Source organism: Anabrus simplex, chromosome 2 (genome assembly GCF_040414725.1).
Source record: "Anabrus simplex isolate iqAnaSimp1 chromosome 2, ASM4041472v1, whole genome shotgun sequence".
Classification (NCBI taxonomy): domain Eukaryota; kingdom Metazoa; phylum Arthropoda; class Insecta; order Orthoptera; family Tettigoniidae; genus Anabrus; species Anabrus simplex.
The window spans coordinates 285,913,281-285,938,135 of record NC_090266.1 but is presented as its reverse complement, the minus strand read 5'-3'; the positions used below and the strand labels follow the sequence as shown (position 1 = coordinate 285,938,135).

The 24,855-nt window shown below is 40.0% G+C and overlaps 1 protein-coding gene across 4 annotated transcripts in view; it reads right to left on the bottom strand.

The window, feature by feature from the left end:
- The window catches only part of Ca-alpha1D (Ca[2+]-channel protein alpha[[1]] subunit D), a 1,069,984-nt gene that overhangs the window by 311,257 nt on the left and 733,872 nt on the right, over positions 1-24,855 (bottom strand). For all 4 annotated transcript variants that reach the window (XM_067140589.2, XM_067140588.2, XM_067140586.2 and 1 more), the window contains one exon: positions 1,744-1,883. In XM_067140589.2, coding sequence (XP_066996690.2) covers positions 1,744-1,883 — 140 coding nt within the window. The remainder of the gene's footprint in view (positions 1-1,743; positions 1,884-24,855) is intronic.

Here is a 24,855-nt window from a genome sequence, read left to right as displayed (position 1 = left end):
GATCTTCAGTCCAGGATGAAAATCATCGAACTGACCGGAATCCCTCCAAGTCAAAGGCTCATACAGAGGGTTTTTCAACTTAATGCCTTAGCTCACAGTTGTTCATACGACCCCTACAGTGTTGCTTAAAGGTGCTGAAGTACGGCTGTATCAGCACAACACGTCCACAAACTATGCTAAGAGTATTTCAACAGACACTTTCTTTTATCTTGGTGCTAGTTTGCGTTTTATCAGTTTATACGGTAGTTTGCTTGAAAAATGTAAAATAGATCATTTCAAGGACAAAATTATCAGGAGTGAATTACTTTCATGGAACCAGATTTCACTGGTCAACAAAATGGAATATTTTTCATCATCAGAAATTTTTAAAAGTCTGTAGATCAGTTTTCTATGCTGATTATGAAGATAGTTTTCATTTTAGCACGTACAATCTTTACAGTACAGTATATAATAAGTTATTGCGGCAAGTTTTATTGATCTGTCTGTTAGGTCATCAGCCCAGAGGCTAGTTGGATCCTCAAAAACACTACGAGTTATGCGGTTATAAAGAAAATGCATGAACCAATGGTAGCACCTAAATGAGGCGTACTAGGCAAGATGAGGACTGAGGTAGTTTGCCATTGCTTTCCGCAGTGGATCAGAAAGTGCTATTTCAACACGACTGACTCTATGAGCAACACTTCTCATAATACTCAGATGCACTGAACGTATTACTCAGCACAACCCCAACAATTTCCATATTGTCACAGCCATGGATGAGACTGGGATTTAGATGTAAGCTACACCGTGCTGTGGTCTGTGTCAAGAGATGGATGCAAAAGTACTGTGTCCATCAAGAAATGACAGCAGACAGGATTTTATTGATATCGGTAAACAATATTTTCTTCAGCTTATCCCAGTTATTTTTGGGGTTGCTGGATCCACGCAGACTCATTTTGGTTTTGGCCGGGGATTTAAGACCGGATGTCCTTCTTGACGCTACGTGATTCTTAAGATGTAAATCTCAACAGAGGATCTTTTGGGATTCGAGCCTCAGCCTCTCGGGTGGAAAGCCACCAGTTAAGCCATTGAGCTAGTCCCCCCAGCCCCCACGCATTGTATTGATATCTGTAAATGTAGGATATAATAGATGATGAAAAACATACCCTGTATGATTAAAATGTAGTTAACTTTCTCTTCCTATGGTACCAGGTTTCTGAAAACTCCTGATACAACATCCAGCAGTAGTCTGCCATCATTAAATCATTACAAAAACCTTGGTAACGCAGCTCCATTTATGTCTTCCTGGAAACGTTCACCTTGCTCATCGCTTTCTCAACCAAGGTTTTTGGGGAGGAAGTCGAGATGCGAATGCATAAAATAAACCGTTAATGACATGCAACACTCAAGCTCCTTGGATGGGCGTATAAGTTTGCAGATACCACATTTAAAATCGGATCTTTCTTCGTACAGAATAAATTGCTGCAAGGCCATTTGAAAGGTTTCCAAGCTGCTTGCTCTTTGTCGTTCGGAGTATTAAATGAAGCTTCATGTTTAAGTATTTCTTGAATTTAAGGCTCAATAATTCTCCAATCCCCGGTTTTCGTTGTTTTCGACCACCATGTATAATTGCACTTTATTTTTAGTAATAATAGTCTCAATAAATAATAGAACTCAAATGACATGAAATACAGATTAGAATCTACTGTACAGTCTGATTTAATATTTGCACTGTTGAGAAGAATAACAAGAAGTATTACTTACCCTATTACTACTATTGTAAAATCTAACAAGTTCCATCCATTGCGCAGATATGCTCCAGGATGAGCCACCAAGCCATACGCTACAATCTTCATCACGCATTCAATGGTAAAGATACCTAAAAAAACATTCTCGATTTTTTCCTGAAATCATAAAAAGAGAAATGGTATCACCAAAATGGATTCAGTAAATCATCATATAAGTGTATTCTAGCATTGCACTACGATTTCAAAATGACCTAATAATAACATAAAATATCGAGTATATTAAAATACTTTCTCCTAAATGCTGCATCGGGTTGTACCATATACAGCTGGTAAGCAACTACTTCTTACAAATATTTGTTGAGATGTCTGAGTGTATGGTGCTTCTATTAGAAATCCACATTCGGAATTTCTTAGTACATCACGGAAGACACCTGCTATCATGAAAGTTCCACCTATTGAGGTTAAATTCTGCCGTCTCTTTTACTTCAATTTTGATATACGTTTGCATTCAGATATTTGATCTTTTAACAGCAGAATATGACGCTATCTTCACAACCATTTATTTCGGTATATCGTCGTTGCCGGGACAAAACCTCCTATGTGATAATATTTTTGGAGATATACTGACCCTCAGCACATACATTATGAAGAGCGAGAATGCCTTGACCATATTCACACAATATTGCACCTTAGATGACAGAACCATAACGGCCAATGGGAGGTTTTGTTCCGGCAGCGACGATATTTTTCTTATAACCCAGGAGAGATACGTTTCCGAATATCGGTTCCCTATCAAAGCTTCACCTATTGGGACCTGTCTAGAAACCATAAGAGTTTGTAAGGGTAGCTGTTTACCAAACTGCGTGCTTATGCTTGTGTCAGTCACCGAACACACCAACGTTACAGGAGCCTATATCAGCACAACCTGAAACTAAGAGCTGATCATATAAATCTCTAGCAGAGAGTGAACTACAATTTCTGTCTCTCCGCTGCTTCGACATACGCTCCCTGGAAATAAAGGAATGGCAAGTTGTCACTTGCTATTTGGTGTGGACATCAGCCGCACATGTTCCTGTTCCGATTCCTGGACAAGCTGCCAAGCATTATTTTGTCTCCTGTGCTCAAGGTTGTGGGGTACAACTCGGACACAATTCGTTGACATGCAAGTGTGCTTCTATGTGGTGAGTATGTAACAGTTAATTTATTGGAGCGTTAAAAAGCACTATTTTAGGAATTATTTCCAGCATCTAGTCCTTTCTTAAGGGGCTGCGGTAGGTTGTAACCATGCAATTTATACAGATTACATTGCATCATTTCTTAACAACCACTTAAGGTACGCTTCTAATAAAACAGGATAATCTTATGATGGTTCCTTAATACATTAACACAGGGATTTCTTAAAGTAGCATTCCATTTCGACGGCTTACTTCTAAAACCTAGCATCTCCCAGTGTTCTTCCTATCAATTATTTTCCTTAAGAGTGGTCACGCCTCCCAGCCACAAATGGATATGCAATCCATCAGAACAATTTTCGTTGTGTTCATTTTCCTATGCGAATGTGTAACGGAAAATGGATCTTAAATACATTATGCTGAAGGAATGTGTAAATACGCCACGCAAACAGTATCCCTACAATACGGTTTAATAAGGTCCATTTTCCTTTACACGTCAGCTTAGGAAAATGAACACCGAGCTCGATAGCTGCAGTCGCTTAATTGCGGCCAGTGTCCAGTATTCGGGAGATAGTAGGTTCGAACCCCACTATCGGCAGCCCTGAAAATGGTTTTCCGTGGTTTCCCATTTTCACACCAGGCAAATGCCGGGGCTGTACCTTAATTAAGGCCACGGCCGCATCCTTCCAACTCCTAGGCCTTTCCTATCCCATCGTCGCCATAAGACCTATCTGTGTCGGTGCGACGTAAAGCCCATAGCACAAAAAAAGAAGAGTTTCAGTTCATTCCAACATCAAGTTTACTCCAAAAAATAAGGTGTTTTAAGAAAGTGGTTCGGACAGACAATCCGCGGGGCAATTTCCGGGCAACTTAACATTTTTATATTTCTTCAGTATGACCAGATTTGGGGGCAAAAGATCTTAGGTCGACGCCCCGAAAAAATAGCAAAAAAAAAACCCACCGGATTTGAGAGTACTTTAAACTATATACATAAAATTCGGTATCGTATACTGTAACAAGTCAAGATTATAAATCCCAAAAATGATGTTTCCTTCCAGACTTTAGAGAAATGACTTACAAAACAAATCAGTGTGCTTGTCTTGCGAATGCAATGTAACTTACTAACTACAAAAGTTTTCATTCCGTATCCCTAAGGGATACGGCGGGCCTCTTTAAGGGTAATGCCCTCTCCCAGAGCAGGGAGATTTGGAGTGGGGAGGGTGATGTATGGAGGAGGTGAGTGGGTTGGTGGCTCTGGCCTATGCTAGGAACTGTCCCCGTGGTGCAGGAGAATGGATAATCGCGGAAAATCATTCTCAGCACAGTCGGCGATGGGGACCAGACCCTCTCTGTCTGCCGAATACAGAGGTGTAGAGCCACTGTAGAGCCGTCAACGTTTTTTTTTGCTAGGGGCTTTACGTCGCACCGACACAGATAGGTCTTATGGCGACGATGGGATAGGAAAGGCTTAGGAGTTGGAAGGAAGCGGCCGTGGCCTTAATTAAGGTACAGCCCCAGCATTTGCCTGGTGTGAAAATGGGAAACCACGGAAAACCATTTTCAGGGCTGCCGATAGTGGGATTCGAACCTACTGTCTCCCGGATGCAAGCTCACAGCCGCGCGCCTCTACGCGCACGGCCAACTCGCCCGGTCCGTCAACGGTTATCTCAAATCTCCATTTTCAGTATCTCGAAGTAATTCAAATTTCCCGGCCGTTTGTGCTATTCTTCACGTGTATTTATTTCTCTGTTGCTCGAAATTCGGTTACAAGAATTTCTCGATTTCTCGAAGCAAAAATTTCTTCCTTTGAAGAAAAAAATACTCCGTAACTCGAATTTTTTGCAACATTATCTGTGCAATACGGTTCTTTTATGGTTTGTAAGGAACAGTTAACACGTAAAGAAAGGGTTACGTTGATGCTGGAAAGAAGGAAAGAGCGTATGGCTCGGTTTGTCGCTCATAAGCGACCTGCGCGTCGTGGTGAGGATGAAATGATGATGAAGACGACACATACACCCAGCCCCCGTGCCAATGAAATTAACCAATTATGGTTAATATTCCCAATCCTGCAGGGAAACGAACCCGGGACCCCTGTGACCAAAGGCCAGCACGATAACCATTTAGCCATGGAGCCGGACCGTTGATGCTGGAAGCTAACATGACGGGAACCGGAAAACTAAAAGTTCTAGTAATCGGAAATTCGGCGAAGCCTCGCTGTTTTTCGCGTGTGAATTCATCACCGGTCACGTACGAAAGCAACCTCCGAAGTTCGCGGATGACGAACTCCATTTACGAATCACGGCTGCGTGATATTGACGAGAAGTTTCAGCGTGAAGGGAGGAAAGGTTAACAGTAACAAACAGAAGAGAATAACGGATTTTTGTTCCAAAGGTGATAACGGATGTAAGTTTCTTGTTTCACTACTGTATGTACAGACATTATCCTGCCTTCTAAAATGTTACTATAACAAGGGTTATAATTAAAGTGTTGGAGTAAAATAAAGTTTGTTTGTATAATTTTAAGTACTGTTAAAAATAGTGTATTCAGTATAAGCCCGCAGATACACATGATCCGATTATGTGGTATATATGCTCAAAAACGATATTCTCTACATCTCGAAATTTCGATAACTCGAAGTAAAATTTAGCTCCCGAGGTGATTCGAGATATCAAGGTTCCACTGTATATGACTTACGAATATCTTACAGATTGGAATGTTGTTTTTCACGAAATTAATGAATTAGTACCAGAATCGGAGGAAGAATTTCACTTGTACCTTCTACTGCTTCGTAATCTCGAGGTACGGCTGCCATAGCTGCTGCGCAACCCGCCAATTCGTGCCACAACTTGCCCCCATTTAGCAATGGCCACCATCGCTGCAGGAGACTTGTCACGCCTCCCAGCCACATATGGTTATGCAGTCCACCAGAACAATTTTTGTTGTGTTCATTTTCCTATGCTAACGTGTAAAGGGAAATAAATAAATTATACTGCTGGAGTTCCTATACATGTTATGAAAACATACAATCCTACAGTACGGTATGGTAAGGCTCATTTTTCCTTTACACATTAGCATAGGAAAATGGAAAATTTAAAAATGAAAATTGTTCTGATGGACTGCATAATCACACGGGCTGAGAGGCGTGACCAGTCTTTACGGGAAATAATGGATAGGAAGTGCATTGTCAGACACGCGGTATTGGTCCTGCAGCGAAGATATGGTTTCAAATTTGTACATAACGTCAGCTGCAGTTAATATTGCCACGCCTATACTTCTTTTCCTCAAATCGTATATTTAAGGCTGCCTTCACACGTACCACTTCTCAACCACAAAACGGTGGTTCTTGAGTGGTTCAGCTGTGGCTACAATAAACCACTCTCAAAGTGGTTCTTTGTGGTTGTTTGAAGTTCGCATCGGCCACAATCTTTCCAACCATTTTACAGTCGTAAAACGTGCACAGTACTGAAGTGGGAGCATTGCTGTGGCTTTTGTTACGTCGACGAAGACGAAATAGAATTTATTGGATTCATCCTATTATAGAAAAGAGGAGCGAAATTCAGTTTCACTTACTGTATCATTGTTGGAGAATGTACGATGACAAGTTTTTTAATTATTTTAGAATGACCAAAGATACATTCGATTACTTGTTATTCCAATTAAAAGACAATTTACACCGGCAGAACCCACCTAGGAGGGAAAGTACATCGTCGGAAGAACGTCTCGCAGTCACAATCACAGGTGTGCGTCGAGCTACAGCGCTGTTACTGGCGTGTGGTTGGCGTGTCGCACGTGTGAATAGCGTTCGATCACTGTCAGCGACATTTCATTAGGTGATATCGTCCACAGACTGCGACAGTGGTTGAACTTGAATGAAGCGTGTGGTACGTGTGAAAGCAATACTGCTTTTTCCATAAGAGCTTGAGGCCGCCCACATCCAGCCACTGTGGTGTGGTTTTGGTGTGGTTGCAAAGTGGTACGTGTGAAGGCGGCCTTAAGAACTTCTAGGTTGCAAAGCTGTATTAGATAGTATACACCAAATTAAAGAAAACAATTCAACGATCACGTTTCAGCAAAAACTCGAAAACGAAAAAGGATCGTCATTTTCCACCTTAAGACCTATGTTAGTTTTAGTGATGTTAATGATGTCTGTTACATTTATCAGTCTGCACAGGGAGCCTCAATTAGCACCACTAAAAGGTACGCGGTTATTGAGAAACTGCAAAATCCGTTGGTGGCGCCGAAATGAGGCGTACTAGACAAGATGAGGAGTTATGTTGTTTGCCCACAGCCATTCCGATACAGTTATTTAATATCTTTCATTGAAGGGATGCTGATGAAAAACTAAGATGATCATGTATACTCCGGAAAATCGACTTCCAATTGCCAATTACTCTAAAAATATGGATATATTTACAAGAGAGCAATTGAAAACTTCGATAAGTCATCCCTTGAGTTGGATAATAGTATATTACTCTTGCATGTTCCACAAGCTGTAAAGTGATTTTACTCTCGATATTGTAAGTTTCAAACTAGTTGAAATATGACATTGCAGTTATTAACGCTCCCAGTTTCGTAGGATAATTGGCACTTGTCAGGTTGACTGTGCTGTACTTACTGTGAAGCCTACTGGTGAAGTCGAAGTCGGTACTTCCAGACACGTGAGCCTGTTCTCTACTTATTGTAGCTGATGATACTGCTGAATTCGAAGTCGGTATTACCAAACCCGTAATCATGTACTGCTTGCCTTTATTTTGGATGTCTAATACTTGATTGTTTTTTTTTTTTTTTTTTGCTAGGGGCTTTACGTCGCACCGACACAGATAGGTCTTATGGCGACGATGGGATAGGAAAGGCCTAGGAGTTGGAAGGAAGCGGCCGTGGCCTTAATTAAGGTACAGCCCCAGCAACATACTTGATTGTAGGCCGTGCCTACTGTCAAAGTGGACTCTTATAGTGAGACACTTTTTCCGGGAATCAAGAGGGAAGTAAACAAAGAAGATTGATCACAACTCAGCTGCTCTTTCTCTCGTATCTATTTCTCGTTGGCATGGGGACAACATGCTGGAGCACTATCAGAAGATACGTTTGTTCAAGGGATGAACCACTGAGCTCAAACAAGGAAGGGTTGAACTGAAGCCGCTGATCGAAGCCTTAGACGCTATCTTCACCTCAACCAGTCTAACTGCTAACTTCAAAGGTGCAGTCGATTAGACGTCGTATTTCTGTTCCCATGATACCCTTTGAGATCCATGACATTCGTGGGTGTTATAAACGTGACAACAAAGTGCCGTTTGTTTCCGGCATGTTCAAAACTACTGCCGGCTAAATGCTGACACCGCAGGATATCTTAATACATACTAAAGATAAACAAATTATGATTACTCTCAGAAGGTTTTAAGCAAGCCTCGGAACTGTGGAAGTAACGGAGTCCCACTTCCATTTGACAGGCGAGGGACTCCTTGAAAACGACTCGACGAACGAAATGGAATTCTATGGGAAGCTATTGATATAAATGGGGCTTATGGAAGAAAGAAAGCTGAACTGGCTGAGTCAGCAAGGAGGATGAATCTGTATGTGTTAAAAGTTAATGATATTCGGGTAAGGGGAGATAACGAGGAAGAGATTTAAAAATATCCTTAACAGTTGTTGAAAAGGGAAGGGCAGAGTGTAGGGTAGGAATGTTCATCAGGAATACTATTGCACGAAACACAGTATCAGTTAGGCACGTAAATGAGCGAATGATGTGAGTAGATTTGGCTGTTCGGGGATTTAGGACGATACTTTTCTCACTGTTTTCACTATGTGAGGGTGCAGATGATGTTGAAGTTGAAGAGTTTTATGAAGCACTGAGTGACATCGTTGTCAGAGGCAAGAGCAAGGATAGGATAGTGATAATGGGCGATTTCAATACGAGAGTTGGAAATAGAAATGAAGGGTATGAGAAGTTGATGGGTAATTGTGGTGAAGATATGAAAGCTAATAAGAATGGGAAACGTTCACTTGACGTTTGTGTTTCTATGAGATTAGCAGTTACGAATACGTTGTTCAAGCATAAGGCTATTGAGCACTACACATTGGAGGGTAGAGACACCAGATCTGAAATAAACTACAGTATGTTATAACCGACTTTGAATACAGGAAATCTGTTAGGAATGTGCAGGTATTCCGGGGATTTTTTATGAGACAGACCACTGCCTTATCTGTAGTGAAAAGTATCTGTAGTACTAAGATAAAGTGAAATCTGTCTACAAACGAGTAAGGGTGGACAGGTGAAAGGAATTTTTTGAAAATCTTCTCAACGTAGAAGGAAATCTTTCTGGTGACGTAGTGGACAACCGAGCTCATGGGGAGGAGGACAATGTTGTTGGTGAAATTCCGCCTCAGGAAGTGGAAAGGATGACAAATAAATTGCATTGTCATAAAGCAACAGACGTAGAAAAATTTAGACCTAAACTGGTGAAATATAGTGGGAAGGCAGGGATAAAATAGCTTCACACAGTAATAAGATTAGGATGGAATGTTAGTAATGTATATTCTGCCTGGGCAAAACCAATAATTGTAGCTGTCTACAAGCAAAGGAACAGGAAAGACTGGAATAACTATCGAGGTACTTCCTTGATCAGTGTATCAGGCAAGGTGTTCACTGGGATTTTGTAAAGGAGGATGCTATCAATAGATGATAGTGAGTTAGATGAAAACCGGTGTGGTATCAGACCATAGAGGGGCTGTCAGGATCAGATTTTCGGTATGCGCCAGGTAATTGAAAAATCCTACGAGAGGAATGAAGAGTTATGTTTATGTTTCGTAGATCTAGAGAAGGCGTATGAGAGAGTACCGAGGGAAAGAATGTTAGCTATACTATAGGCTATGGAATTGGTGGTAGATTATTAAAAGCAACCAAAGAAATGTTTGTTGATAATATTTGGATGCAGTGAGAATTGAAACAAAATGTGTTCTTGTTTCAAAGTACTTACAGGGGTTATACATAGTTCACAGTTCATAGTTTATATTATTCATCTACTGAAGGGTATAAAGTGGTAAGGAGGGATTCAGTTAGGTGGAAATGTAGCAAGCAGTTCAGCCTCTGCGGACGTCTTAGCCTCAATGGCAGATTATGCTTAAAGCCTGCAGTTTAATATCTTGGAACCAGAAAATAGGTGGAATGAGTATGATATGAGAATTAGACTTAGCAAGACTAAAGTACTGTCAGCAAGTAAGAAACCAAAGAGACCTGAATGTCAGGTTGGGAATACAAAGCCGGAACCGGTAGATCATTTCAAGTACTTAGGATCTGTATTCTCCCAGGAAGGTAGTATAGTAAGTGAGATTGAATCAAAGTGAAGCAAAGCAAATTCAGTGAGCTCGCAGTTGCTATCAGTAGTATTCTGTAAGAAAGAAGTCAGCTCCGGGACAAAACTATCTTTATGTCGGTCTGTTTTCAGACCAACTCTGTGTTATGGGAGTGAAAACTGGTTAGACTGTGGATATCTTATTGATAAGTTAGAAGTAACAGACATGAAAGTAGCGAGAATTATCACTGGTTCAAACAGTTGGGAACGATGGCATGAGGGTACTGGGAATGATGAGCTAAAGACTGAGTTAGGAATGAAGTGTATTGATGAAGCTGTTGGTATAAGCCGGCTTCGGTGGTGGGGTAATGTGAGACGAATGTGGAGAAAATAGGTTACCTAAGAGAATAATGGACTCGGTTAAGGAGGGTAAAAGCAATCGAGGGAGACCAAGACGACGAGAGTTAGACTCAGTTTCCAGTGATTTAAAGATACGTGGTGTAGAACTAATGGACGCCACAGAGCTCGTCAAAAATAGGGGATTGAGGCGAAGTTTAGTAAAATCGGAGAAGCTTGCGGACTGAACGCTGAAAGGCAGAATATTCTATAATGAAGATTTATGTATGTACGTATTATTATTATTATTATTATTATTATTATTATTAGTTTCTCCCATGCCAACTGAGACTTCCATTCAGGACATAGGCTAGATCAGTGATATTAAAATAGTGCCTGTGGACAGAGTGGACGTTGGTAGGTACTTAAACGTCACTTACAAATAGAATGATCGCATGCTGTCAGAACTAAAGTTCACCTGTAGTCATTTCGTTTAGAGGTCATCCATCATTACTCCCAAATGCAGTTCTACAAATTATAAGCAATGCCTCAAAAAATGTCAAGATGAAAGTAAGATCGTAGGGTAAGTGATATGACCGTCATTAACAACTGTACTGTATACGCTGTGTAAGGATCTACAAGTCTTTTAAATATGTGTAGTCCTAATTCTTTTCAGCAGCGAATAACTTCAATATTATTATATTGCTTTATCGCCATACTGAGCCATTCTACAGTTTTCACCTGGATCAGTTATATCTATTCGACTCCTTTTTCAATGAAAAAGAAGAGATTAAAATAATTATGCTCAATACTTCAGTCAAGGATGAAAATCAAGAAAAAAATTACTTAAAAATAGACAGGTACGAGGTATGATGTGGTAGTTAATGGGTATGTACAATGATGATGATGATGATGATGCTTTTGTTTAAAGGGGCCTACCAACTAGATCATCGGACCCGGGTGTATACAAGAATATAGTACAAAGAGAGAAAGTTGACGAGAATCGTTGTTTATTGTGTCGAGAGACAATGGAACTGGCACATCAGTTGAGATTCAGCGGGGAGACAGATTCACTTAGAGTGAGTCTAAAGCAGAAAAATAAAAGAGAAAAAGGATTCCGAAAAATCGTCAAATTATTAAACAAAGATGATATTGCAGCGGTAAAGACGGAAAAATTATTGTGTATTATAAAGGTATGTGGCAAAGAAAAGTAATATAACATAAAATAAGCATTGATGTAAATAATGCTTTTTTTGCTAGTTGCTTTACGTCGCACCGACACAGATAGGTCTTACGGCGACGATGGGACAGGAAAGGGCTAGGAGTGGGAAGGAAGCGGCCGTGGCCTTAATTAAGGTACAGACCCAGCATTTGCCTGGTGTGAAGATGGGAAACCACGGAAAACCATTTTCAGGGCTGCCGACAGTGGGGTTCGAACCCACTATCTCCCGAATACTGGATACTGGCCGCACTTAAGCGACTGCAGCTGTCGAGCTCGGTGATGTAAATAATGAAGAGTAATATACAGTACATACAGAATTTGTCCTACTCTAACAAGAAACTGGTATTATGTTGTACGGGTATAAGACACTTCTTAGATCTAATTATAATGGATAATATAGAGGTAGGCAAACTAATTTTAATAAGAAATATGTAAATGAACGTATCAGAGCAATTTATATTATGATAAATTAAAACACTCCCCTCAGTTAATGATGAAAAAAACGAGGAGAAAAAAACATTATATTCTAACCGTACATCAATTAATAAATATTGAACCTAGGACGACTTCTAATCGGAAACGTATCGCTATCTCTACAGCTGGAAAGTTGGAACGAAATGTAATGTGTCCAAGTAGTGTGCAGCAAGATGTATGCGTGACTTTAGATTCCCATCTGAACATTCTCGGCATACATTAACAACTCTTAGTATAAATACAGAATGAATTATTCAGTTACTTAAATAGTGAAGGCAATCCAGCTATTGAAGAAAGTTAAACGTTTAATCTCAATACAACAACTGTTGTATTTCAGCAACTTACCAAAAAACTGTCTAGTAATCGAGAAATACGGAATTGAAGGCAACTGTGGGATAGGCCTATATGTAGTAATTTTTCACATTTAATTCATCCCCGAACACCAGAGAATCGAATTAGGATTGAGGTAACAGAAGTTCTTGGAAATAATTCGGAGTTTACTGTGATGTGTCACCTTAAGGATGCACCGAAAAATAGTACAAGCTAATTGAATTAAATGTATCTTACTTCAGACTGGTGGCAGTCACGTCATGAGATGTAAAACCAATGTTTCCCGAGTATAAATTTGATTTAATGTAAAGAGAAAACTATGGCTGTATGTTATTTTTGTAACCGGGCGAGTGACAAGTAGGATGTATTTTATCTCTATTTTCCATCAATATGTTATGAACGAAACTATACGTTACTATTACAGTAGCGCATCGATTATCCGAAACAATTGAGGACTTTGGGTGGGGGGGGGGGGGAGATCTAATAAATGGTTTTTCGGACAACCGTTCATTTATGAAAAAAATGATGTTAAATCAAAACTTTATATATCGTCGCTGCTGTGCCAAAACCTCCATTGTGGCAAGGCTCTTCCTATCCATTATTTCCCTTAAGAGTGGTCACGCCTTCCAGTCACATACTGATATGCAGTCCATTAGAACAATTTTCGTTGAGTTAATTTTCTTATGCGCGTACGTAAAGGAAAATGATCGTTACTGTGCCTTACTGTCAGAATGTATGCGTTCATGACGTATATACGCACTCCTACAGTATAATGCACTTAAGGTTCATTTTCTTTACATAGTAAAAAGCAAAGCAAAGTCACCTCCGTACAGGCCATGAAGGCCCTTGGAGGAGTGGAAGGTAAAGGCTTCCACCATTGTTAACCTCGGCACGTGATGGGGTTGAGTGGTTAGCTCTACGCCCGGCCACCTTTGCCCCCAGGAATTAACCTGGCACTCATTTTTGGTGTAGGCTGAGTGAACCTCAGGTCCATATGCACCTCCGCAAGTGGAAATCTCGTTTCTTAAATTTTACGACTTCCTGACGGGGATTCGAACCTACGTCCTTCCGGGCGAACCGAGCACGCCTTTAACGCTTCGGCCAGGCAGCCTCTTTTCTTTACATAGTAGCATAGGAAAATGAACACAACGAAAATTGTTCTGAGGGAATGCATGTCCATGTGTTTCGAGGACGCGTGATAAGTCTTAAGGAACATAATGGATAGAAAGTGTACTGTCAGATACGCGGTACTGCTCGGGCAGCGGCGACATAATAATGTTTGAGTACCCTATTCTGATTAATTTGTATAAAAAGAAGTACACTTAAGTGCGATAATATGACATCGATAATTTTGTCGCCAAAATACAACTGTTGATGAAATGAAGCAAAATAAGCATTGCTTTTGCACCTTTTGCACAATTTTGTGATTTTACTAATTTTTTCATATTTTCCCTTTTACTCTATGCTTCAGTCCGCCTCTGTGGTGTAGTGGTTAGTGTGATTAGCTGCCACCCCCGGAGGCCCGCATTCGATTCCCGGCTCTGCCACGTAATTTGAAAAGTGGTACGAGGGCTGGAACGGGGTCCACTCAGCCTCGGGAGGTAAACTGAGTAGAGGTGGGTTCGATTCCAACCTCAGCCATCCTTGAAGTGGTTTCCCCCTTCTCCTCCAGGCAAATGCCGGGATGGTACCTAACTTAAGGCCACGGCCGCTTCCTTCCTTCTTCCTTGTCTATCCCTTCCAATCTTCCCATCCCCCCCCCCCGCAAGGCCCCTGTTCAGCATAGCACGTGAGGCCGCCTGGGCGAGTTACTGGTCATCCTCCCCAGTTTCATCTCCCGACCCAGAGTCTGAAACTCCAGGACACTGAGGCGGTAGTGGTGGGATCCCTCGCTGTGTCCGAGGGAGAAAACTATCCTGGAGGGTAAACGGATAAAGAAGACGAAGATTTCATGCTTCAGCGCCTTTTCCCCCTATTTTATCTGTGTTCCTAAAAGATTAAAAATATGTATTTTTCTTCTCTGAAAAGATTTTGTTTAATCATAAGTGTACAATAGTCAATAAATAAAGATTAAAATATAATTTATGAAAACCACCATTCTTTCATATCCCAGCAAGAATGGTCAACCTGCAATTGTGAAATGAAATTAAAATTTAAACAGTGATGCTGCAACAGTTAAATCTATATTCAGTTATTGCTGGTATGAATTTAACTGTACACCTACCGACTGTGTACTCTCTTGTTGGCAGTTTTACCGGTCCGGACCAGAACATATTTTCATACAACACAAAATCATGCCGAAGGTTATGAAGAAGTTTTATGCCTTTCAAAAGAATTCAATATGCATCAAAATTGATGCTATTATTCTTCGATTTGCCGTCTGCGAAGTAATTATTACAATCGATGACAAGCATCAAAGATACACAATAAACCAGCACATCCAGTACAGCAAACATTTAAAGAACATTGAACTTCGCAAGTCGAAAATTAAGCAAACTACTCTGATACACGCCTTCGCTTCAGAATCTGAAAAGCGGTAGTCATCGCATGAGTTCAGTGGGGATCATGCCATTGCATTTATTCAGTCAGGAATTCCAGTCCCCACAGTAAACAAGCATGAATTCAAATCATTCCTTGAGAAGTACACGCAAAGATCAATACCTGATGAGAGCACTCTGAGAAAACGTTACATACAGCCAATTTATGAGAACGTCTTCGAGAAAATAAAAGAGATGGTCGGCAATCATGAAGTGGGGTTCATTTTAGCTGAAACAACTGATGAAGAGATGCAAAGATATATTTTGAATAAGTTGTTATTTTGTTTATCTGGTGAAACTTAAACTCTCCAAACTGTACCAGCTCTAAAAGACGAATGCCTGCACAATAATGCAATCATTCAATGACTCATGTGTAAACCTGTGGCGGAGGCATACACTAGTAGGCTTGTGGTGACTGAGCAAGCATGCTATATGCTTTCGGATTTCAAAAAATTGAAGGGTATATACCCCAACGTCATCCATGTGAAATGTATTGTTCGCTGACTACACTGTGTTTGTGAAAGTATCGGGGAGAATTGGCATGATAAATGACTTTCTTGCTGCTCTGAAGAATATTCTCGTAAAGGCTCCCAGTCGTTTTGTACCAAGAAGTGACTGGGCTCCACATTCCACAGATTCCCGTCACCACAACGTGGGTACTTGGTTAAGATGCGCAGTTTTCTTGTGGGAAAAACTTTGATAAAATCAAATGCTTCATATGTGCCCTAGACCCAACGGACGCAGCAGCCATCCAGCAGGCGCAACAGTTACTCAACAAAGACCTAGAGTTGGAACTTTTTGCAGTGCATGGCTCAAGCATTTGCCTGATGTGATTCCGAGTTTGGAAGAAGTTAATGAGTGTTAAGGATAACCTTGATGGATGTGATAAATACAAATTCGAATTAAATTTGAAAAACAATTCAGATGTTGAAATCTTTGCAAGTTTCAATGAACTCCCTTTACGAGTGAATATGATGATGCTGGATTTAGAATGTTAAACTAGTAGTATCTCTTGTAATATTTTCTTCCCATGTAATTGCTTGTTGTACTCTTGTTGTTGCTTTTACTTTTGTTGTTGTTGTTGGGTAATTATGTTTTAACTTTACTTTATTGTTGCACTACTGTAAGTGACCACTATCACCGGGATATTTCCCAATTGCGACGTATTTTAATAATAATGATGATGATAGTAATAATAATAAAATATGCTCCAATGGTTTGTGCAGATGTCGAGTGGAGTTTCTCTCTATATAAAGATCTTCTGAGCCCAAAGCACCAGCAGCTTACTGCCAAAAACTTTAAAATATGTGTAATCCAATATAACAATTAATTATTAGAACACAGTCAGTGGGATAAATAACATTCATGTAACTGGTTTAAACCTTACTAAAGCGATTTCTTTAACACCCTTTTGCACCTTTTTGAATGTGTTTTGAGAAACTACCCTTTCCCCACTTTTTCTCGCCAAATTTCCACTTACAATCCTTTCCCTAACTCTCATTGTAACATGGCTAGTAATACGTAGAACATTTTAATAGTATGTTAACACGTATTCTTAAGCTATTTCACTATTGCTATTTTCCCCAATTTATTAGAGTCAATATTTGATGTGGATTTAGCCCAGATACGGCCGGATGCCCTTCCTGGGGCCCATTCTCTGTGCAGGGATGTGTTGACTGTTGCCTGATTTGTGCTAGTTTGTATTGTGATGTGTTGTGTGTAGATAAGAATGTGTACCAAGACGAATACAAATGAGCAGTCTCAGATACAGACGAATTAACCACAAGCACTTAAAATCCCTGGGTGGGAGTCGAACCCGAGGTCTTCTGAACCGAAGAACAGTATGCTGATCATTCAGCCAAGGATCTGCACTATGGTTGACATAATCCAACAACCCAAATCATGACGTAACGTACAGTAAATGTTAACATTACTGACATGGATCATTTACTACGGCCTTTCCCCGATCAAGACATTACAGTTTTCGTTGTTCACTTTCACTATACACTACTGACTTGGAGGGTCTCGATTCAATGGATGACTCATTCACTATGCGCGAAACGGGGATTACTTACTCTTGCAAATACAGCTGAGAAACGGTTGACTGAATAGATAACGGCCCTGAATAAGGCAATCTTACATCGACAAGGAGGAGTATCTGTTACTCCGATCAAGTGATTCCTAATCCTGTCCACGAGGCGAGTGGACGTCAATCAATGGACGCAGACCATAGAAGGGCGTGTAGTATCATTGAATTACCTGACACAGTTTACATATTCACATAAAATCAGGAACTAATATTAAGTAGCCCTTTTATCTCCACGTTGAAAGTCACGAAGCATATTTCAATTACCACGATTTGAAAGAGTAAAAGGGAAAGGAAGGGAATAGTCAAGAGAAGGAAGCACGAGTCTCTCTGGTTCTATTAGGCGACCATAGACATATCGTCATATGTCTCCCTCTAGACAGCAATTTGCGTGCGTAATAGAGTCACGATGCCTTTCATATATTACTGAAAGAAACCAATTTCTCTCCAATATCCCACGACGCGACGCCTCTTCTCCGAGAGTTTCATTTTATGCTTTGACTTTGACAGCAACGAACCACGCGATACATATTGACACTGTATTATAGGACGTGGTGGATATATGGAAATTTCTTTATCGACGCTGATTGCAATCAAACAGGGAAAACGTGCAATTTTCTGGATTGCATATATTATGATAATGTGTTAAATACTAGAGAAATCAAGTTAAAATTAAATTACAGATTATACGGAAGGAGCATCCTAGTGAGTGTGTGGAATATTATGGAATCGAGACATTCGGTAAGAAATACAGGAAATGATACTGAAAGTAATTGTTGAGGGTACTAGGTATATGACTGTGTAGAGCGGAAGGCTTAACATTATAAATAAAAGCAGTGGAGACGGTTGGGTGCATCTCTTTCAACGAAGAAGTCAAGAATGGAACTTGGACTGATTAAATGTTCAAGAGACTGTTGGAGAACACTTGGAGGAGAGATCTTAGAATGGTAGGGATATGTTCAGAAAATGTCACAAGAGAGATGGTTCAAGAAGACGATCGGCTGGATCCCAACTGTGTGTAGGAAGAAGAGGAGTCCACAACTTATTGGAGAGAAGGCATAATGGAAGCGATGGGACCCAAAAGACTCTATGAGAATTCGTGGACTTGTCTTTGAAAGTGGAAGTGTCTTTTTTTATCTGAGGCTATGATAAAAGAAGGGTAATAAACACGGATCCTTCACTCTGCACATAGCTCTACCCGCAGAAGGTTTGTTTGGAGGCTATAACATACAATATTGTCTAGGAAGAGTCCGTATAACTTGGGGTTATCAGTCGGTCAACATCTGATAAATTTACGTATTAATTTGAGTGACTGATCAATTTAGAGAAAGTAAACTTCTCCACAGACCGAAGTAAAGTAGATAAAATTTTAACAACGATCGATTGTCAATAAACTGCAATAAAAAAGGTGAAAGAACGCTATAGTTACAATAATTGACGAAAATATTATACGGCTGTGAGCTTGCATCCGAGAGATAGTAAGTTCGGATCCCACTGTCGGCAGCCCTCAAGATGGTTTTCCGTGGTTTCCAATTTTCACACCAGTCAAATGCTGGGGCTGTACCATAATTAAGGCCACGGCCGCTTCCTTTCAACTCCTAGGCCTTTCCTATCCCATCGTCGCCATAAGACCTATCTGTGTCGGTGCGACATAAAGCTAATAGCAAGAAAAAAAAGAAAGAAAATATTATAAGTACCAGGAGGAAGAGACATGTATTAAAAGATATCGAGTGAAACATTATGTTAAGGAGAAAGGGAGGATACTTGTTTCAATTGACAAGTCACCAACAGCGTAGCGATGTTGAAACACCGGGTAACCTGAGATCAACGAAGTTAAGAAGCATTGGGAGTGATCAGCTCTTGAGCGGTTACGTGCTGTTGGTAGAGAAGGAGCGACGAAAACGAACTGGTCATCCTACCGCAAGTAAAATCTGGCTTAGGATGCCTGATCGTAGGTCCTTGGCCCGGTTAGGTTTACTAAGAAAGCTGCCAACATCCAGGTTTGGGCAAGGCAGATAGTTATACAATGATCTTCATATCTAGGGAAATTAATTGTAAAAATAGTTATTAAGCAATTCATTAAAATATTACTTACAACTGTTGAAAGTGTACTTAAGTACCTACATGCCAACAAGACTTTAAATACTCATAATTACCGGAAACACTTAATACATTTAGGCGTTAATGATCTTATATTATACATCATAATAATAGTAATGATGATAATAATCAAAGAAGACCTCCTACGACCATATGACTAGCACAGACGAGATCTTTTCAGAACAAGCATCCTGACTTTTGGATCTTCCGGGGAAGTGAAGTGGACATCTGGTGCAAAGTGGTCGGATGAACACCGTGCTCGACACAGAGAGCTAATGAAAACCTGCTGGATCAATCTAAAACTGAGTAAACACCAGAATGTGTAAAGAAATTTATCGTGGTTCGTAGTTGGCCTATTAGCGAATAATAAATAAATAAATAAATAAATAAATAAATAAATAAATAAATAAATAAATAAATTGTTTGATCGATTAATTAATTAAATGAAAAACATAATATACATTTATTTATTGTATTTCAATAATTTATTACTGTTATTATTACTGGTATTAATACTTTGGTTTCGTGGATCAGAGAAGGAAAGAAACGTGAGATTTAAATAGCTGGACAAAGCATATACGAAATATTTCATTTTGAAAAGTTATAGAGGGTGTTACGAAAATAATATACGTGTTGTCCAAACTATCGATCGCTGCATCTCGGCTCGACTATTGGAGAAACGAATACATAGTCTATCAATCAATTTATACTGATGTGCATTTAGTGGAATTAACCAATTAAGGTTAAAATCCCCGACACGGCCGGGAATCGAACCCGGGACCCTCTGAACTGAAGGCCAGTACACTCACCATTCAGCCAATGAGTCGGACGTCTCTCCGCTGACAGCTCGGAACATACCACTCAGTCTAGCAACTCGTCTCCTTTCTCCCAAGTCTTCCCAGCCCAAACATTGCAACATTTTGCAACGCTACTCTTTTGTCGGAAATCACCCAGAACAAATCGAGCTGCTTTTCTTTGGATTTTGTCCAGTTCTTGAATCAAGTAAACCTGGTGAGGGTCCCATACGCTGGAACCATACTCTAGTTGGGGTCTTACCAGAGACTCATAAGCCATTTCATTTACATCCTTACTGCAACCCCTGAACACCCTCATAACAATATACAGAGATCTGTATTCTTTATTTACAATCCCATTTATGTGATTACCCCAATGAAGATCTTTTCTTTCTTATATTAACACCCAGATACTTACAATCATTCCCAAAAGGAACTTTCACCCCCATCAACGCAGTAATTAAAACTAAGAGGACTTTTCCTATTTGTGAAACTCACAACCTGACTTTTAACTCCGTTTATCATCATACCATTGCCTACTGTCCATCTCACAACATTATCGAGGTCATTTTGCAGCCGCTCACAATCTTGTAACTTATTTATTACTCTGTACAAAATAACATCATCTGCAAACAGACTTATCTCTGATTCCACTTCTTTACACATATCATTTATATAATAAAACATAAAGGTCCAATAATACTGCCTTGAGGAATTCCCCTTTAAATTATTACAGGGTCAGATAAAGCTTCGCCTACTCTAATTCCCTGAGATCTATTTTCTAGAAATATAGGAACCCATTCAGTCACTGTTCGACTAATCCAACTTCACTCATTTTTGCCAGTAGTCTCCCGTAATCCACCCTATCAAATGCTGCTTCAGACAGGTCAATCGCGATACAGTCCATTTGACCACCAGAATCCAAAATATCTGCTATACCTTACTGGAATCCTACAAGTTGAACTTCAGTGGAATAACCTTTCTTAAAAATGAATTGCATTCTATCGAATCACTTATTAATTTCGCAAACATGTCTAATGTAATCAGAAAGAATACCTTCCCAAAGCTTACATACAACGCATGTCAAATTTACTGGCCTGTACTTTTCAGCTTTATGTCTATCACCCATTCCTTTATACACAGAGGCTACTATAGCATAGCTCCTTCAACCAAACAATAATCAAATAAGTACTTCAGATATGGTACTACATCCCAACCCATTGTCATTAGTATATCCCCAGAAATCTTATCAATTCCAGCCGCTTTTCTAGTTTTCAACTTTTGTATCTTATTGTAAATATCATTGTTACCATATGCAAATTTTAATACTTCTTTAGCCTTAGTCTTCTCCTCTATCTGGACATTTTCCTTGTAACCAACAACCTTTACATACTGCTGAATGAATACTTCTGCCTTTTGAAGATCCTCACATTCACACTCTCCTTGTTCATTCATTATTCCTGGAATGTCCTTCTTGTAACCTGTTTCTGCCTTAAAGTACCTATACTTACCTTTCAATTTTTCACTAAAATATGCATGACTGCCAGTTATGCTTGCCATCACGTTATCCTTAGCTGCCTTCTTTGCTATATTCAATTTCCTAGTAAGTTCCTTCAATTTGTCTTTACTTCCACGGCCATTTCTAACTTTATTTCTTTCCAATCTGCACCTCCTTCTTAGTCTCTTTATTTCTCTATCATAATTAGGTGGGTCTTTACCATTCCTTGTCACCTTTAAAGGTACAAACCTGTTTTCACATTCCTCAAAAATTTCTTTAAACCCATCCCAGAGTCTGTTTACATTCTTATTTACCGTTTTCCACCGATCATATTTACATTTTTAAAAACTGCCTCATGCCTGCTTTATCAGCCGTATGGTACTGCCTAATAGTCCTACTTTTATAACCTTCCTTTCTATCACATTTATTTTTAACTACGACAAAAACTGCTTCGTGATCACTAATACCATATAATACTTCGGTTTCTCTGCAGAGTTCATCTGGTCTTATCAGCACCACGTTAAGTATATTTTTCCCTCTAGTTTGTTCCGTCACTTTCTGAATTAGCTGCCCTTCCCAAATTGGTTTATTTGCCATTCGTTGGTCATGTTTTGTCGTTCACATTTCCTTCCCAATTGACATTTGGTAAATTCAGATTTCCCACTACAATCATATTCCTTCCCATGTCGTTTCCCACATAGCCATGCCAGCGCTACCCTTTCCCGGTCTGTACACTCCAAAGACATCAAGTTGCCTGTTATCTTTGAAATGACCCTTACACCTAGAATTTCATGTTCCTCATCATTAACTTTTTCGTAGCTTACAAGTTAGTCTTTCACCAGAATGAATACTCCCCCTCCCACCATTCCTATCCTATCTCTACGATACACACTCCAATTCCGTGAGAAAATGTCTGCATCCATTATATAATTTCTCAGCCATGATTCAACTCCTATTATATTATCTGGAATATATATATGATATTATTTAATTCTATTCCTTTCTTTACAATACTTCTACAGTTCAACACTAACATTTTTATGTCATCCCTACTTGACTTCCAGATCTCTGTACCCTCATCACCCCTCCCTAGAAAACACCGTTTCCCTGAATGTACCTCCCTATTACCCTTCTAAACAAATTTCCTAACTTATACGTACCACTGCGGTTTAAGTGAAGGCCATCTGAGCACAGATCCCTATCTCCTACATACCCATTAGGATCTAGAAATTTCACTCCCAGTTTCCCACATACCCACTCCATTGTCTCATTTAAATCCCCATTCACCCACCAGTCAGTATCCCTCCTACACAGTTTATATTAATAGCCGCTAGATGTCAGTTGTCTTCTGTTATGCTAGGTAACCGTCATATGTTTAAAATGGCTACTCCGCACCAGAAATCATTTTGTGTTCTCGAATTTGCGAAGTGAAATTCCGTGATAACAGTGGAAAGACGTTTCAGGTTGAAGTACCAAATTGATCCTCCGAATGGGTGGAACATTCGCAGATGGTATCGACAGTTTGTAGATACAGGATGTGTATGTAAAGGAAAGAGTCCTGGCCGCCCTCTTGTTCCTGAAGAAAATGTTGCACGAATTGAAACTGCTTTCCAACGTCGTCCTTCAAAATCAGCTCGTCGTGCCAGTCGGGAGTTACAACTGCCTACAACAACAATTTGGCGTGTTCTGAGACGTCGGTTGGTTATGAAGCCGTACAAGTTACAGCTGTTACAAGCTCTGCGTCCTTATGACAAACGCAAACGTGTGGCATTTTGCAACGATATTCTTGATGCTATTGACAATGATAACACGTTCGCACAACGCATCGTGTTCAGTGATGAAGCGACTTTGCATGTTAGTGGTCAGGTGAACAAACACAATGTTCGAATTTGGGGCCTACAAAACCCACACGCAGTCATTGAACATGTACGAGATTCGCCCAAAGTCAATGTGTTTTGTGCGATATCCCGATCATCTGTTTTCGGCTCATTTTTCTTTGATGGAAACACGGTTAACGGTCAGCAGTATCTCGCTGTGTTACAAAACTGGTTGTTTCCGAGGCCCCACGAAGACAACTTCATTTTTCAACACTGGAGTCGCCAAGTGCGTGAGTATCTGAATGAAACTTTACTGAACCGCTGGATTGGTCGTCAAGGAGCTGGCGACTTAGCATGTCTCAGCTGGGCTCCACGGTCACCGGATTTGACACCCTGTGACTTCTTACGGTGGGGTTTCGTTAAAGACAACGTTTATGTAGCACTACTCCCACAGAACCTGCAAGAGTTGAAGAACTGGATCGGTACTGCCATAACATCAGTGACGAAGGACATGCTTGCCCGAGTATGGGAGGAATATGAGTATCGAATTGATATTGTTCGTGTCTCTAATGGAGGACATATTGAACATCTGTAATCTGAACTTGAGAGTTTCATAAATATGTGTGTAAAGTTTCATATTCGTATGTCTTACAGTTTAATAAATATACGCACTCGAAATACGTATTCAAAAACTTTATTTTCCTTTCTGATCTTTGGTAGATATTTTTTTCAAGCAGTATTATCAATAACAATAAATAAATTTATAACAAAGAATAACAATTAAGTTTAGAAGCTTACCGGTAACTTGCTATACAACTGGGGAGAAAACAGGTTCCCATTTTCCATACAAGACTCTTAAGTCTTAACCCGACCAATAGGACTTACAAGTATCTTTAATCTTTGGTATAATGAAGAGAAAAATTAGGCTTTAGCCTTTACAACAGAAATTTCTCCGCAGAGGGAATATGGAACCTTACTTTGTTTAAAGAGTGAAAGAACCAGAAGCTTCCACAAGAGAGGAATCGAACTCGCAATTACAGAGTTACATGTCAGAGTGATCTCGAACGCTGAACTACAATTTACAGTTTACAACAGCCTAATGGGCCACGAATTCGCATCAGAATATTGAATTTGCATTTACGAATTCACATTAGAATCCCTCTTGTAATTCCTAAAACCTAATCAGCTTTTAAACACGCTACCCTTATCCACTCGGGAACCACACCAAACAACGGTTTGAAAGATCCAGAACACAGGAGCCGTAGCTGACACTATACGGCCATGAAATGAAAAAGAAAGGTTCATTGAGAGGCCGAGAAAAAATGAAAGGGATGCTGAACACATCAAGCAATCACGTGGCATGACTTGTCAATGAAACCTAATCGGGCAGAAGGCCCGGTGACACAGAGAATAAGCCATACTACCAGGTGACTAAGACCACATCGAAGTTAAAGTTCCAAAAACAGGATAGAA